The sequence below is a fragment of the Macrosteles quadrilineatus genome, unplaced genomic scaffold, assembly GCF_028750875.1.
Source record: "Macrosteles quadrilineatus isolate MER2022 unplaced genomic scaffold, UCM_ALF_1.0 Scaffold_8__2_contigs__length_117827958, whole genome shotgun sequence".
NCBI lineage: Eukaryota > Metazoa > Arthropoda > Insecta > Hemiptera > Cicadellidae > Macrosteles > Macrosteles quadrilineatus.
In genome coordinates, this window is record NW_026542601.1 from 16,166,175 (window position 1) to 16,182,947 (window position 16,773).

Here is a 16,773-nt window from a genome sequence, read left to right on the forward strand (position 1 = left end):
ATAATAGAAGACAAAGTGGATACTGAAGATCTAATTTGCGAAATTGAAAAGTAACCGGTAATTTGGTCTGTGTCTTTGCCTTATTTTCTTTATTTTCAACGCGAGAAGAAGGAGATGTTCATTGTTCAACAGCATTTTCACAACTACCATTGTACAGTGGCTGTAGTAGAGTGGCTTGTAAGTTGCCTGTATCATCCACTGCAGTTTCCCGGCCGGTAACTGGTGGCGGACACCGGTGGCCGCCACCAGTGGCCTCGTGTGAATGGGCCCTAAGAGAAGTAATCAAATCATTTTGATTTTTAGCTGTTCAAAAAGTTCCAGCGAGCACCTTTTAAAAGTCCTTGGAGTCTAGACGCTCTTAACTCATAAACAATTAAACAACTACAAAGAAAATGTCTAATCTCACAGTTCACTAGGCCTATTTAAATTACAATCACTTTGGAATTTGAACAAACAATATTTTGAGATGGTAAGTAACTCCTTAGAGACTCTTTAAAATTATCCAAGATGGTCGCTAGCCTCCAACGACTCTTACACTTTTAATTTAAGTTACTGAAACTCTTCTTTTTTCAATTAGCTGTTGAAGTTTATACGGATGGAACTTACATCTCAGAACTTTCCCCATGTACAATAAACCCCTAAATAACCAAAACAAAAGGGAGCAAAGCCGTTTAGGATAACTTATTTTTTCGGTTGTTTGCTGTTGTCTTACTTAACTCAAAACTGAATACAGAAACTTATTTCTTGCCAGTTGTTTTCTGAACTTTATCTGTAACACTACAAAATCCATATCCTAATCTGATCCTTTACATTTACTGATGTGGCGGCAGTCAATTCCCGTTGCCTACTCAGTTTATAATTCCTTAAATGTTTATGATGGTTTAGGTTTAACAGGGTAAGGTTCAAAAAAGTTTCCCGTATTTACACTATATACTACTTCAGTCAAAAAGTTCTCGTAATAAATTTCTGTATACATTTAGCGCGATTGCCAGCTGGAAATTCACCTTGTCGTACGGTTGGTACGACTCCTGGGGAGGGCTTGTAAAGAAAAATAAAAAGAATATTTCCTATATTCTTTTTGTAAAGAAAAATAAATGTTCTTTACTATATTAAAAATATACCTTCTTTTTAACTGATCATTCCATCAACCAAAATCACCTCACACCTTTATGTAATACAATTTGGCTATTCCATACAGGTGTGAGTATTATAAAAAGTTGCCCCCTGGTGGGGTTTGAAAATGAAATTTAACTTATTTAGTCAGACTACTGAGGACGTTACAATCACAGAGCTGCGCAGTGGAAATAAAGATGTTAAGTGTGGGCCCTGTAATTAAATATCCCAGAAGTCCGATTTATGGACCGTGAGAGGTCTGATATGTCCTCCTGAAAGTACCTTCAATGATCTTAAATATAACACTTTTTAAGATGTAATAAAAAATACCAATCACTCTGAATGCAAAATACACTTTTTGTTGAAATTCTGTTAAACCATGGCTATGACTCTGTATTACTGAAACGATAATGTCAAACACTGATTGAACTAATATGTAATAAATTATGTATTGATTGACTATTTACTGATATTATACTTTATTGTAATTGTTCGGTTAAGCCGATTACCTTGACAAGATTAACACAGGAGAATTAACAAAATTGTTGAAAGAATAAGCTATGTGTATTGTCACTTCAAATATTACAAATATTACAAATAATCAATATTATATTCAAGTTTCTGCTATAGGCTAATTAATAATATTCAAGTTTCAGCTATAATTAATAATATTCAAGTTCCTGCTAATTACACTTCAATTTAATATGAGAGAGTATTGATTGTGGCCTTTTTGACTTTCTTTCCTGAGATTTGACAGCAGAGCCTCGGGAACCTAGATTTAATTTATTTAATCTGATTTAGGCTATCAGGCTTCCCAAATTAATGTATTGTCTACAACTGGCCAGTTGATCTTATATGCAAAGGGGCTATTCGTAGTTCAGTGTACAGCACACTTTGTTGCTCAGTGGCAAACTGGACCAAAACGACTACTGAGTCGTTTGTTTAATTTAATTTAATAATGTGACTTTTTATGGCGTTAATGGAAGCCTACCTTTATAGCCTTTATTGAAACCTAACCTTCAACCGGGACAATGCTCTGATTGAAACCTGAATTTGTACCCAATCAATTACTCTCAGAGATCTCTTTATGTATTTTTGAAATGATTTCAAACCCAAATATTTAAGCAAGAACAAATTGTAACTGTTTTACGTGACAGACAGCTGATATCCTAACGATATAAATTGAAGTTAAGTACAAAATTACAATATGAAATTTAACTGGTATAAAGATTTACCCAAACTATTAATATAATAATACCTACAAATGTATCACAGTATGTATTTTAAAATAAGTAAACGACAATAACTTTAAAGCAATGTGACTGAAATTACACACTAGTACATGAAACCTGCAAGGAACATGATTAAACAAAATAAATATGAATGTGGACAGATTGGCTACTCCTAATGATATAAATACAATTTACACAAAACATTTACTTACATACACAGAAGACAATTTTGACGACACATAAACATATAATTACGACACTGTACTTGGGGTATGCTCTATGAAAATGGTCAAATCTGACGAATTTTGCCGGTCGACGTCGAACTTAAAGACTCGTTTACTTAATCAATTCGTATTTTAGCAAATGTTATTTCACGGTGTAAATATCAATGCACTCCGGAAATCGAACAATTGATTCTTTGACAAAATACACGTTACGACTACCAAAAGCGAGTTTTGCGAATTGAAAAGGAGAATTTAAAGATTTCCGTACATCGCGGCTCAGAGCATAATCCCAAGTGACCGTTAGAAAAAGACGTCCACACAAGTCAGCAAATTGGTGTTCCTCCGCGCTCACGTGATTGGCCGTTGTTGGTCCTTGCCTTCGCGCGTTTTCTGTTTGATTTGAATTTTTCAATCGATCATTCATTTTGAATCGGTACAGCATTTCCGTAGTGGGGGTATAGCTGACGAGCCGTAGTCTAGCATTGGAAATTGTTTTCCGCGTGTGTGAAAATCGGAAATTAAAAATTGAAGAAATTGTACCAGCTTCAACAACACACACAACAAACAACATCAATATACATCAATGTTTAAGTCATTGACTCCTGTCGAAGGACGTCCACTACGACGGTCATCGTCAATACTTTCATGGCCTTCACGAAACCGTTCGTGCCACTCCTAAACTTGACTTTTCTTCATCTCCTTTTCTCCATAAGCTTGAATTAACAACTCAAGAGTCCCACTAGGTGGTTTGTTTAAGTAAAACACAGAACTTAATGTTTGCACGCTGTTTGTGAAATGCCATTTATCAATGCAGGTACATGACCGACAGTAACCGACAATGTAGACTTTAGTGATGGTCAAAACCAGAAATTTCGATTCTCAAAACCGAAACCGTAACTTTTAAAAATCGAATCCCGAATCTCAAAACCTATACACAAAACTTTTTTACTTAGCTGGTTATAAAGGTCAAGGTTACAAAAAATACAGGTAATAATAAAATGTTAAGTATGCAATAAAAACTAAAAGAGATCAACTCCTGGCCCTGGCATAATATAAATATGTGACTGATAATCTTAAAACCCAATACAACATATTTTTTTAATAAATAACCAACATTAAAATAAATTAAACTCCTAACGCCAATATAAATATGAATATTATATTAATTATATTCTAGAACATTTTTTTTTTACATATAGTGGTCAATATTTCATTGGGTTTAATAAATATTGATATGAAACTGAATTGCACATTTTCCCAGTTATAGTATTATTTAAGATGCCTTTGAAGTTCAGATTAACCTACAATTTACTTGTTTCATTACTGTTGATGGTGATGTTTGTCTATTGCTACGAGCTTGTGAGGAACAGTTTTAAAAACAATAATGACACAAAATAATTTCAGCAGTTTCAAAAAATACTGCAAAAATCTTAAATTTCAAAACTTTTGAATCTCGAAGGTACACAAAAAGCGTTTTCCAATTCTAAAATTTTGCCAAAAGCTAGACTACGGCTTGTCAGCTTTGACCCCCACTACCGAAATACCCTCCACAGGAGTCGTACTAACTACTGCAAGGTGAATTTCCCGCTGGTGATCGCACTAAATGTCCTTAGAAATTCATTCCGGGAACTTTTTGACTGTTACCGTCTCGAAATTTCGGGAAATTTTAAATCTCGTTACATGAGACGAGATATTTTTTTGGCCGAGATTTTGATCGACGAGAATAAAAAAAAAAAAAAAATTAAAAACGCCTGCAGAAAGTCAATGCAATACCCGCAATACAGGAGCGTGTTGTAGTTGCGTTTCCTTTGCGAAGGCGTTCTTATTTAATTAATTCTTTAAATGTAAATATTACTTTAATTATTTTAATAATATTACTTTAATAACATTTGAGAAGTTTTGTTAAGTGTAAGCAGTGTGAGGAATGTTTTATTACTGTACTATAAAAAGTCAAAACAAGTAACTATTTTATAAAAATTAATATTGCTTTTATTTTATGATTTATTTTATTTTAGGATAAGTTGAACTCTATCCTAACTGATATCACTATGTTTTCTAATCGTAGGCATTTTTAATAAGTTAAGCGTGATTAATAAAAAAATGTTATGCTGATGTTTTTTAATAAAAGATTGTAAATATTCTTGCCTATTATCATTATTTTTGTATTTAAACAGTCATCTAACAATGTTACAAAATCAGGTAAAAATTTTGAACGTGCATTTCCATTGTGTATGAGAAGGGAAATCCCGTCTCGAAATTTTATGAGAAATAAAAAATCTCGTCTCGTCTTGTCTTGAACTAAAAATCCAATCTCGTCCATCCCTAGTATTAATATATTATTCTATAGAAATGTCAGCTGACTGGTAGGTGTATAGCCTACCTCTCTCTCCAGCATCTCCCGGTGTCCCTCTGCCTCCGCAAGCTGCTCCCTGAGGCTGGCTATCTCTATGCTGTACCTCGCCTGCTGTTGTTGTAGAGACTCCTTGTATTGCACCTCTAACCTCTCCACTTCAGCATTCAACCTGGCTATCTCCTGTGAGTGAGTGTTGGGAGACATGGTCAGACTGTCTGTACTGCCGAGAGGCAAGTCTCTCCTCTGTTGTCTCCACCTCTCTGTCTCTTGCTCCATTTGTCTGCCAAACAAATGTGTGATATAGTAGGGGGAATGTAAATGCTGTTGTTTTCTGCAACTCAAGTGCTTTCTGATATTTAACACTTCCTTCACTCTATATCTTCAAATGTTTAATATTTGTTCATACAAATAAATATTTAATTTTAAACCATAATTACAATAGGCTACTTGATTTTATAGGTAAACTACAATACATAGTTTATCGATTAAAAATATTTGAAAATACCCATCATTATATAGGTAAAATAAAATACAATGACATACCAACTCATGTCAAAACACTCAATGTTAATACGTTTGAAGAAAATGTTAAAAGTTGGCTAATTCAAGGATTGTTATTGTTATGAAGTAAAAGATTTTTGAATGATAAACCTAGCGCATATTTAGGATTATAGACAAACAGAAAAGAAGTTGGTTTCATTTGGTAACAGAATTTTGAGAAAAATATGTGGACCTGTAAGAGGGGGAGAAGGATGGAGAATAAGACATAACCAAGATATAAGAGACAAGTACTATTCCCCAGACATAATAGGAGGAGCAAAGAGTAGAAGACTAAGGTGGACAGGCCTTGTATTTAGGAGGGAAGATGGCAGACTAATGAAGTATAGTTTTTAGTTTTTGAACAGACAATTTCAGTTGCTCACTTACAAATAACAATTGTATGGTTCGTAAAATTATGTGGGTGTTGTGTTAAAATAGTACATTCCTATCTTAATTAAGATAAGATACTAGTTCCTTTTGTCACAATTTCATGGGTTTCCTTCTGAGTACATTCAAGTACTAACCAAGGCCAGGGTACACACGTTCATAGTTACCTGCAGTATTCCTCACTCCGTTCTCTCAGCTTGCGCTCCTTGCCTGCCTCCGCTATCGCCTCCTCCACCCTCGCCTCCAGCTCCCTCCGTAGCTTCTCCGCCCTCCGCATGTCTTGTCTGAGGGCGTCTACCTTGGCCATGGCCACCTCCAGCTCCTCCTCTTTGTCCCTCACCAGCCGAGACACCTTCTGCTTCTGTTGTCTCAGCTCTGACAATCTGGTGGACAACATCGGGTGAATACTTGACAGTTTGAGTACTGACTGTAGCATTTATTAAATAAAAGGTTGCGGTATTTTTATGTAAGGACGGCATTAGGCCAGGTTTTGGGATTGTTTATGGATAGGTTAAACAACAGGCATACCAAACTGACAAATAGATTATCTACTTTTGTCAGCAAGGTACCGGTAAGCAAGTAGGTCGCTATCCTGACGACATTTCCCGCAATCGCAAAGACGTCATCATGAATCTCCCGGCAGCGCGATATTGCTGCCCATTGGAACAAATACCGCCTTAGAAAATTCCAAATGAAATGTAATCTCGTCCTGATGATCGTGAATATATTTTCCCCTGAAAATTTCCTACAACTTCAGGACCTCTACTTTTTCAAAAAACCTTTTTAAAGCTTCAAAAAGTTAAAAGGTTTTAGATTTCATCACTAACTAGGATATATAAAATTATCCCTTTCCAGAAACATGAATACATTACAGGTATCGTCATTTAGCTTGGGATATGGCTACCATCCTACAAGTTCTAGAGCTGTAAATGTAATTTGTATACTTACTTGTCGGTGACTTCAGTGTATTCCGACATTGCTAATTTACGTTGACTTAAAGCATCCTTCAATTCTTTATCCTGAAGTTTCAGTTTCTCCAGTGCATCTTGCTTTTCCTGCCAAACACACATTGTTTGAAGTTAAGATGTCATGTATGAACAGAATTCACAGAAAGAAGCTATTAATTAAATTGCTCTGCGATTTCAGCTTTGTTAAAGGTATGCTTAATGTTTTAACAATGACACCAGTCTTGGTGTTTCTGGGTTTTCAAACTTTTATAGCAAACTTTCCTATAGGGAAGAAGCTATTATATTTATTTTATTATTTTTTTTTCTTGTCCTAAGACGCTAGGCACGAGCCCGGAATTGTTTTTCACATTACTTCAGGCTAGACGTAGGGGTTGCAGCATTATCACTGAGATCAAATCCATTGGTGACTTGGCGGGATTAGAACCCGGGACCTCAGGGACTGAAATCTCTCGCTCTAGCCACTAGACCAGCTCGCTCCCCAGGAAAAAGCTATAACCGTAGGTGGCTCAGCGAGACCTAGACCCAGGATATATTTATTTTTTAGTTTAGATTTCCCCAGAGGTTAAAAACAATATTCTTTAAATGTTTTTATATGTCTGTCCACTGGTCTAATTTATGTGTAAATAAATGTGACAACCCGATAATTTTGGTCTGATTTTGATGAAATTTGACATGGACATGTAGGGCTGGATACACTTAAAAAAAATGAGTTGGCAAGATTGGGTAATGGGGACAGTGTTAAATAGGGTTTTAAAATTTGTTTAGAAACCCAATTTTCATTGAAACTATCACAAAGAGCTGAAAAATATACATTTTAAGCAATAAACTAACTGTTTAAACTCGATGCCATATTTGTCATTGCGCTATCTATCAAGTAACAATGTTATCTAACAAAAGGTCAAGGTTAGATAGTAACATGAACAGAGTTTGGACAGTTCCCTAACTCTAAACATAAAGTGCCAGAGTGTCCCATAAAAAAAAAATTATAGGACAATTCCAAGTTTTCCACGATCAAAATTCTAAAATTTCTAGATAAAAAGTTGCTGCTCAATAAAGGCCAACTTTCTTATTTGCACCTACTACTATATTTAAATCTGTTTAAAGAACCTAAATTAACTTCAATTCTAGATGGAGCTTAAGATGGGTGGCTGAAAAGTAACTTACCCCCCCCCCCCCAAAGGTACAGTTACATATTATTTCTTGGATATCAAAATTGACGTTCAAATCCCCATCTACCCGGTTTCCAGGTCTACTTCCTAAATGCTAACAGTAACACACAAATAAACTCACCTTCTGAGCCTCTTCCTTCTCCTGTTTGAGTAGCCTGAGGCACTTCTCAAGTTCTCGAGTTCTTTGTAAGGTGTCCATGTGCGGTAGAGGAGAGACCTTGATGTCAGCCATCTGTTCTAACCCTCTCAGCTGGTTTTCAAGTTCTGAAAAGCAGCAACAATTACTGTACCGATAAATGATATGATACCCCGATTGATATTATTTTTTAGGATAGTAGGCCTTCTTGAAAGGGTAAGAGTTTACTACCGCACAAGAATAACTTTACACAGCTCATTGCAACATTTAAAATATCTCTCTAAGACTAAACTACTATTTTAAATTTTTAATATTGAAAATTAGAAAATAGTTTTAACATGTTGACCATTGTGGTCACAGTTTAAAGTTTAAAATGTCAAAGGTCACAACAAAAAGTTAAGTAAAAGTACTAAAAGTACGTATTTATTTAAAACATTGAACATAAACAATTTTACTTTACAAAAAAAAAAAAAACAATAGAAAAGCACACACTTTATCAGACAAATATTTCAATTTAGAGTTAAACTGAAGTTAGAAATGAACTTGAAACAGTACCTGACCTTATCCAAAAGTCACTAGCCACTGATTTGAAATATGTTACAGTTTTAAAAATGTCTTTACACAGTATGCACACAAGAGGTGCAAATGTTAATCAGTCTCAATAGAAAAACCACTTTTAAAACATAATTTGCTTTAAACTTTAAATAAATATCTATAGAGAAAACTTGATCACAGGTTATTAAACAACAAATGGATGTTCTCTTGAAGATTTGATAAAACAGAACTTGTTTGCCCTTTGTATTTATCTAATCATGTTTATTTTACAATGCATCATCCAGCTCAATTCTTTATTTTCCATTCTATTGGCTAATGAGTTCATAGTTTAAAGAATCTTATAACTTGTTTTAGCTAATAACCATTCTCTTATGGGGAAGTGGTTATTGTTAGTCTAAACATGTAGACTATTTATTTATTTCAATGAGTTAGATTGTTTCATGATTTATGAAATACATTCAAATCATTGTTTTCTGGGTAACGTGATCTTTCTTCAAAATCACATTATTAGTTAGAGAGGATAGTTTTTAAGTACAGTACGATGCCTTGAATTATCCTCATGAGATTGCTTGGTTATGTATTCTTGTAATTTAGCATCATTAATTATTTCATACCTTATGCAATTCGATGAAAAGGACCTTTTAACAACTATTGGTAAAAATCAGTTACTAAAATTAAAACTATTTCATTGAGAATGCAACATAGTAAATGTACTAAATAATTTAACATGCAGGTAATAAAAAACATTTCCACACCATTATTGGAAAACAATTAAGATATTTGCTGTTTAAAACAATGCAAATGAGCTAAGTTAGGAACAAAACACAACACTACCCTTTCTTGTTAAACAGGGTTCCCACGGAAAGTGGTTGAGGGGGGGGGGGGTACGTGCCATTTCTGTATATTCAGGTGAAAGTCTCAAATGAATAACATTGCAGATTATTAAATACAGTTTCCTTAGCAAAACTTACCACAATTTCTCTTGGTCAGCCTATTGATTTCATCTTGCAACCTACGTAGTCCGTTGCCTGATTCACTGGTGGGGGATATTCTTCTCTCCTCATCGTTGGTTTTATTGCTTTTTGGATCTAAAACCAAGAGGTCAGAAACTCTTTTACAATGAATTAGGTTTAAAATTTCAGTATTAACCTTATGAATATTAAATATATTTGTCACAATAAGCCTAAAAAACAGCAGACTGATAAAAGTTGTTCTGTGTTTTTTTTTTTTTTTTGTGTAACTGAACCTAGCCCATCACTCTCTAAATAAAAATAACATTTTAATTTTCACTAAGAATGGCTGGATCTCGAATTTTTCGAGATTGGAAAAATGAATACCATATAAAAGAGGTTTTAGTGCTGTGCTAAAATTCTTTCGTCTCTTAAGGACTGTTTTTGTTGCGAGACAGTTAGTTGTGGTGTGCATGTTGCAGTTTTAAATTAAAGATGTCTTATTTTAATTTTATAATTGTATTTTCTTATTTAAGAATTTCATAACTATTTAAGTTCCTGTAAGCTTTTGATATTTTGCACACTATTGCACTTTAGTAATTGTTTTGATAGTACATTATTGTTATTTATTCATAATAAAACTACACAAACAAATAATTCCCGATAGTAATGAGGAAATAGAATCTCATCTCAATCTTTTCTCGAATTTAAAATCTAGTCTCGTCCATCCCTAATTTTGATAATTTGTATGAAAATTGTTACATGCTTCAAAAATAGTAGGCTAACTACTTAGTTTTCTTAAATGGATTTTGATTTGAACAATAGCTAACCTGTATTTTTGATAAGATGCTCTTCTTCAAGTAGACGCATGCGCTTGTTGGTAGTATGTACACCAGTGGGGGAACTGGGACTAATGGGGAAATGACTCAGATCACTGACTCGACTGGAAAACAAATAATAAAACATATTATGCTATCTTGTATTCAGTTATTGAGACCAAATCCTGTGTAAGTAGTTGAACCAAAATGCTCCTTACTGTTTGAAATAAACAAAATATATTAGAATGTTTATGGACTTATTCTCGACTTTTGAAGACAAAAATAAATAAATTTGTATTTCACTTTTACAAAAAGTGTTTCAATATGATTTAGTTAAAATGTTAATTGCATATGACCATAGACAAAAAGAATTAAATATAGACCGTCATCTGTGCTGCGGTTACCATAGGTTCTGACGCACACCGCTAGAAGCGCCATGTAGTTACGGCCTACACGCTGTGTAACTACACGGCGCTCCCAGCGGTGTGCGCCAGAACCTATGGTAACCATGGTAACAACTGCACGGCTGACAGTCTATATTTGATTTTTTTTGTCTATGATATGACTTTGTCTCCCATAGTCACAGCATCACTATCATTCCTGATCAGGACAAAATGTTAAATATGTTCCACGGTCGAGTGGACATCATCATTGTTTCCTGCAGTCATGGAAATCTCGTCATCGTTTACTGTAATTGCGGCCAAACCTTGAAAATCTACGATGGTCATATGGACTGGATCAGTCTCCCGAAGTAAGAGATACAACATAATCTATTTCCCAACTGCTCCTCAGTCTGCAGACATAATCTTCGTCTCTCACGGTCACAGAAAATCACAATTTTGTACTCTGCAATCGTAGCAAAAGAGTGATTTTTTCAAAAAATCTTTGTGACAGCAAAAGTAAAATACCAGCTTGAATCAGCCTGTTTCCTGTAAAATACCATGAATTCCGGTAAAAACCTGACTATAAATGTGGTACAGTCCCAATTAATTTGGATAATTGTAGTTCTACTATAAGAGGATATGTCTGCATCTCCCACCTGCCCTGTGTAAAGGTGAAGCCCACAAACGGCAGATGCAGAGCAGAGAAGGCAGCGTTGGCTGTGGGAGGAAGCGTATCTGAGGTACGGATCACAGTGTCGTCCACATCAAAGTTGCTGGTATCCGTGGGTGACGAGACTTCAGGAATGTAAGGAGCCACTGAGTCCCTCAATGTCACCCAGTCTAGACCAGCAAACCACGGGTGGTTCTGGCAAACACAACCACATTACCATTATACCATGCGAATATAATACACTTTTTCATATGGATTAATTTTTAAAAAGTTGGAAAATAATTACAACCATCCTTGTGTCTACTATCAGTTGGAATATAAATTACTCATTAATGATAATTGCTGTAAATCTTGACCTAGAGTTTATCTATTACCAAACATACTAAGATCGAAATAACATTGATCAATAAAACATACCTTAAAATCATCTACACCTTTTTGGCCAAGTCGTAATTCAGCCGTACATATAAGTCTCTTCATTAAATCTTTGGCTTCTTCTGTTACTTCATAACCTAGTTCAGACGGGAAATCGAAACAGTTCTGGAACAAAAAGAAATGTTTGTTGCAATAAATATAATACAAACATGCAACAACAACAAAATTTAAATGATTGTAATATTTAAACTGTCAGTTATGTAAAGTTTAACAATTAAACAGCTACCAATACAAAACCGTTTGAATAAAGTTCACCACAGAATTCCTTACTAAAGTATATTTCTACAAGTTTCATGATCCTTAAGCTGGTAGGTATTTGTCATTGGGCTATTATTAAATCATTCTTTCCAACAACTATTAAACAAAAATCTCTCTGAAATACATTACCTTGTGATTCATGATTTTGCCGTAAGTCTCTACGAGGGACTCTGCGTAGAAGGGAGTCTCCCCGTAAAGCATCTCGTACATGCAGACACCCAGGGACCACCAGTCACACTCGGGCCCGTACCTGCCTTGACCATCCTCCATTGCCTGTAAAAAACATCATCATGTATATGTATATGTATGTATTGTAAGGTTAAGTTTAAAAAACAGATAGACTATTTTATAAGTACCTCAATTTTTTAATTTTATTAGATCAATAAGTACCCAACAATTCCCTGTGGATAAAAACATGGATATTTCCATTTCTCACTCAAAAGTACTCAAATGGTGATTTAATTACATAATTAAAACCTTTTTGAAATTTTTGTGTATTCCTTTACAATGTAACATTCCATACCACATTTCTGATTCAAGATCATTTTTGGAGCTGATGCACCATTGTAAAACAACTAATTTTTGAGTCTATATTTGAAGAGTGTATTATCATAACGTTTTCTGAGTATAATAGGTTCCAAATCATGTTTAAGATCACGACAGAGTATGTGAGTTTACACTTGGCAAGATACTTAGGCAATGTAAAATAAACATTTGTTTAAAGATTTAATATGAACCATTAGTACTAACCCGAAGAATCTCTGGAGAAATGTAGTCTGGCGTACCCACAGCTACATTGCTCTGGACAGTTCCGTCTTCAAACAGCTTCAGACAGGAGCCAAAGTCAGCGAGTCGAATGTGACCGTTGGCATCCAGCAGAACGTTATCTGGCTTGATGTCCCTAGATAATCAAATTTCACGATTACTACCTATTATCTGTAATATTTGTCATTTTGACAGAATTTTCAACTAACAGACCTGAAGAAAACTGTCTCTTCCTCAGTTGAAAATTCTGTCAGCGACAGTGGAGTATTCTTGTGTAGGCTATAGTGTAGGCCTTAGGGTATAGGCTGGGATGAAATTTATTTTAGAAAAATGCTACAACTCTCAGACAACTGAAGCAAAAATATTATTCTTTAAGCATTAACAAATAATTGCCCGTAATATTACATGAACATTACATCTTCAATTTTTATTTGTAGCAAATTTGCTATAGCCTGTAAAAACAATGTAGTATTTTAAAGTTGTGTATAGCAAAATGCTAAAAAAAGCTACCGTAGCTTAAACCCTGGTAGACCTAAAGTTTTGTGATTCTTGTGCTGAATAGTACTATTTCCCATTCAGGTAAGCCTGCTAGCCTCACTAAAAATTATCCTAAATAGTTTACCTATGTACGTATCTAAGGTTGTGTATAGAGCTGACGGCCAAAATCATCTCGGCAATATAGAAGCGAGCCATGTCTTCGGGTAAGCGATCGTCAAACTTGCTAAGCAGAGTAAGAAGGTCACCACCACAGTAGTAGTCCATGACAAGATACTGGACAGAATCACACAATTAATGCACAAATCAAGCTGTACATACATACACAGCCACATACAACAACATACAACACATACAGCTGTACATACATACAAGCTGTATACATGTATGTAAGTTATATATAGATGCATTAGTGAAAGTACATTATAGGCTGGAGTAATTTGATATTTTTCTCATGAGATAATAATTCATTTGTAATTAAAATTATTCATTTACAATCATATCATCCATACTGATGCACAGAAATTTTAACTATTGACATTTCTTAACAGGCTTACCAAGTTGTTATCATCTTGAAATGCGTAGTGTAAATTTGTTATCCATCTTCTATCACCATATACCAATACATCACGTTCCTCCTGCAAAATAGATTTCAATATCAATACTTTTAAAATCCTAAATTATCCTGAAACACCCACCAGTCAGAGAGTGTAAGCATAGACTAACCAACACAAGTAGACTTGTCATCCCATTGTAAATTTTGACGCACATTTTTTGTGTCTAGTTCATGTACGGTGACACTGGGCGCTAGTGTCGACAAAATTTTGTTTCTATTATTTTAGGGTTGATTTCTTTATTTGTGCTTTACTGTTTGGTTATATAACTAGGAGACAAGTTATTGTTTATGATTAGATCGTATTATTTGGTTAAACGAGGTTTTAAATGACTGTAATACAGAACGTACAGAACTAACAATAAAATTGTCTTTACAGCTATTCCATAAGGATGAGAAATCTACTTGGGGGAGTATGTTTTATCTATGGTGAAAGCTTCTGCAGAAGTAATAACATTTATTAACAAAACTAAGCATGTAAAACAAAGTGTTAGCCACAGAATATGTTGTTAAGAGGCTCTTCAAAATCATGGGAAAATTATATGCTATCTAAAAAACATCAATGTAATATCAGCCCTAGAAACAAATAACAGTAAAACTTGAAAAATGTTGCATTTCATTCTCTCTGTTGTGGCCTAGCCATAGTAGGCTACTCTGAAGATCACTCCAGTGTATGCCTAATTAGCATAGTAACAAGTCATATGTATGTTAAAATGGTTTTACGGCTTGACAAATAAACGTACGATAAATGTTAAAATAAACCCGTTCCTGGTCCCTACCGCCCTGTCAGTGATCTCCTACCTGGTCAACAGAGCGTTGTGTTTACACGACCCGTTCTCTGCCCCCAATCTGAGCTGTGCGTTGCTTTCCATCAGAACGTAATTTTTAGATAAAAAAATTTTTTCCTGAGTTTTTTACGTGTAAATATAAAGCTTGAGAAGTGTCCCACAACCGTTTGTAAGATTTGTACACTTCTATCATTTCTGTCAAAACATCTTGTTCCTTCATTTCAAAAACAAGAAAAAAAACTTTAAAGTCAACTCAGACACTCGTATCAAGGTTGGACTGAGAGATTTGCCTGGTCTAGAGCTTTGGGATTCACATCAGTCCCTAGAGGAAGTGCGCAATCCCCATCCTTCCTCCCTAAATCCAACGGAAATCCCTCCTGGTCTCCCTTCATGGTTGCTGGCCAAATCGTGACCAGGAGTACTAGTTTACACTGTGATTGGAATTCAGGGCCGATGTCGATCAGGCCTAATTTAGAAAAGCTGATCTACATCGGGTCGTGTAAACGGGACTTAAGATTTGTACATAATTTAACAACATTGAACCTACCTGAAAACATGCGGTCTCTGCTCTTTTCAACATCTCCCATTTGTTTAGGATCTTCATGGCGAAGACTTTATCTGTACCTTTCATCTTCACGACACACACTTCACCAAAAGCTCCTCGACCGATTACTTTGATTATCTCAAAATCATCCCTGGATAACCGTAGGTTCTTGACACACGTCGCAACCGGTTTTACTAGAAAATTAAAATTAAATCAATATACAAACTGAAAAATAAAAATGTTTTGTGATTTAGACACATTTTACAACTGAAAATAAACCTTTACATAATTCTTTAGATATTAATTTCTATTGACTGGCACTCTATAATTATTCATAAATTGTGGTTACTGCCAGTCTAGACCCAATCTCCCACTGGGTTGTATTTTGATTTTATTCAGACAAAATTTAATATTCTTGTGTTTGTATTTTAAGTGTGTGTTACAATATGACCTTTATATGATGCAAAATTTTGTCTTTTCATCAAAAAAAGGGTCCATAAATCTACACCAAAACTAGTTGCCACTGCAACCAAATTGGTTTACCAATAATACCGTTGTGACCATAAATCACACCCTAAACATAAGAGCCTGGTGTGTTGTGAGGACCTGTTTGAGGAGAGTGGCCTTTCTACCTTATCAAGTTAATGATTCTCCACTTGGTTGACAGAAACTCACCGAACTCAATGAAGTCAGAGACGGTTTTCTCACGCCGTAAGGAGGAGTTGCAACATTCGTCGTACAGGATGATCAAGATGTCTAGGAGAGTTTCTATGCTGAAACATCTCCCCTGCCCTTGTATCGGTCCTCCGAGAAAAATGGCCTCCAACTGTCTCAGACGCTGGTCCCCTGCAACATATACAACAATTAGGCGTTGTTCATCAAATTTTGACAGTAATTGGAAATAATTTGTTTAATACCGGTACTCAAGCATGAGATAGTTAATCAATACATTAAGTTTATTTTATCGTTTCTTGAACTGAAATCAATCATATTTAACTATATCTTGGGTATTCAAAAGAAAAATCACAGTCTATTAATGAATACTGTTCACTCTTGGTTTTAAGCTGTATTATGAAATGCATACAAAAATGGCTACTTTTATATGGTGCTCAGTAATCCATCGCCAAGTCCCAAACATGCCAGATTTCAAGTTTATTTCCTCTGTCCCTAAAAGTACTAGGCCTACATTAATTTATTTGTTAAGCAAGCCTTGGCTAATTTTTGTGAGAGAATGATTATAATGAATATATTCAACCTAATACTCCATTAAAAATTCACTGTGCGGTCCATAACGGAAATTCAATAAGTCATGTATTACTCAAGGCAATATTATTGAGTAATACTAGACTTATAATACAATATTATTATATCATATTA

The 16,773-nt window shown here is 34.9% G+C and overlaps 1 protein-coding gene across 5 annotated transcripts in view; it reads right to left on the reverse strand.

Annotated features, from left to right (window-relative positions):
- The window catches only part of LOC129001888 (serine/threonine-protein kinase MRCK alpha-like), a 69,656-nt gene that overhangs the window by 40,287 nt on the left and 12,596 nt on the right, over positions 1–16,773 (reverse strand). For all 5 annotated transcript variants that reach the window (XM_054429352.1, XM_054429349.1, XM_054429350.1 and 2 more), the window contains exons 3-16: positions 16,072–16,242; positions 15,400–15,590; positions 14,009–14,089; positions 13,579–13,727; positions 12,942–13,092; positions 12,321–12,464; positions 11,916–12,038; positions 11,485–11,693; positions 10,458–10,570; positions 9,649–9,765; positions 8,108–8,250; positions 6,798–6,904; positions 6,017–6,232; positions 4,950–5,202 (exon numbers count right to left, since the gene is read on the reverse strand). In XM_054429352.1, coding sequence (XP_054285327.1) covers positions 4,950–5,202; positions 6,017–6,232; positions 6,798–6,904; positions 8,108–8,250; positions 9,649–9,765; positions 10,458–10,570; positions 11,485–11,693; positions 11,916–12,038; positions 12,321–12,464; positions 12,942–13,092; positions 13,579–13,727; positions 14,009–14,089; positions 15,400–15,590; positions 16,072–16,242 — 2,168 coding nt within the window. The remainder of the gene's footprint in view (positions 1–4,949; positions 5,203–6,016; positions 6,233–6,797; positions 6,905–8,107; positions 8,251–9,648; positions 9,766–10,457; positions 10,571–11,484; positions 11,694–11,915; positions 12,039–12,320; positions 12,465–12,941; positions 13,093–13,578; positions 13,728–14,008; positions 14,090–15,399; positions 15,591–16,071; positions 16,243–16,773) is intronic.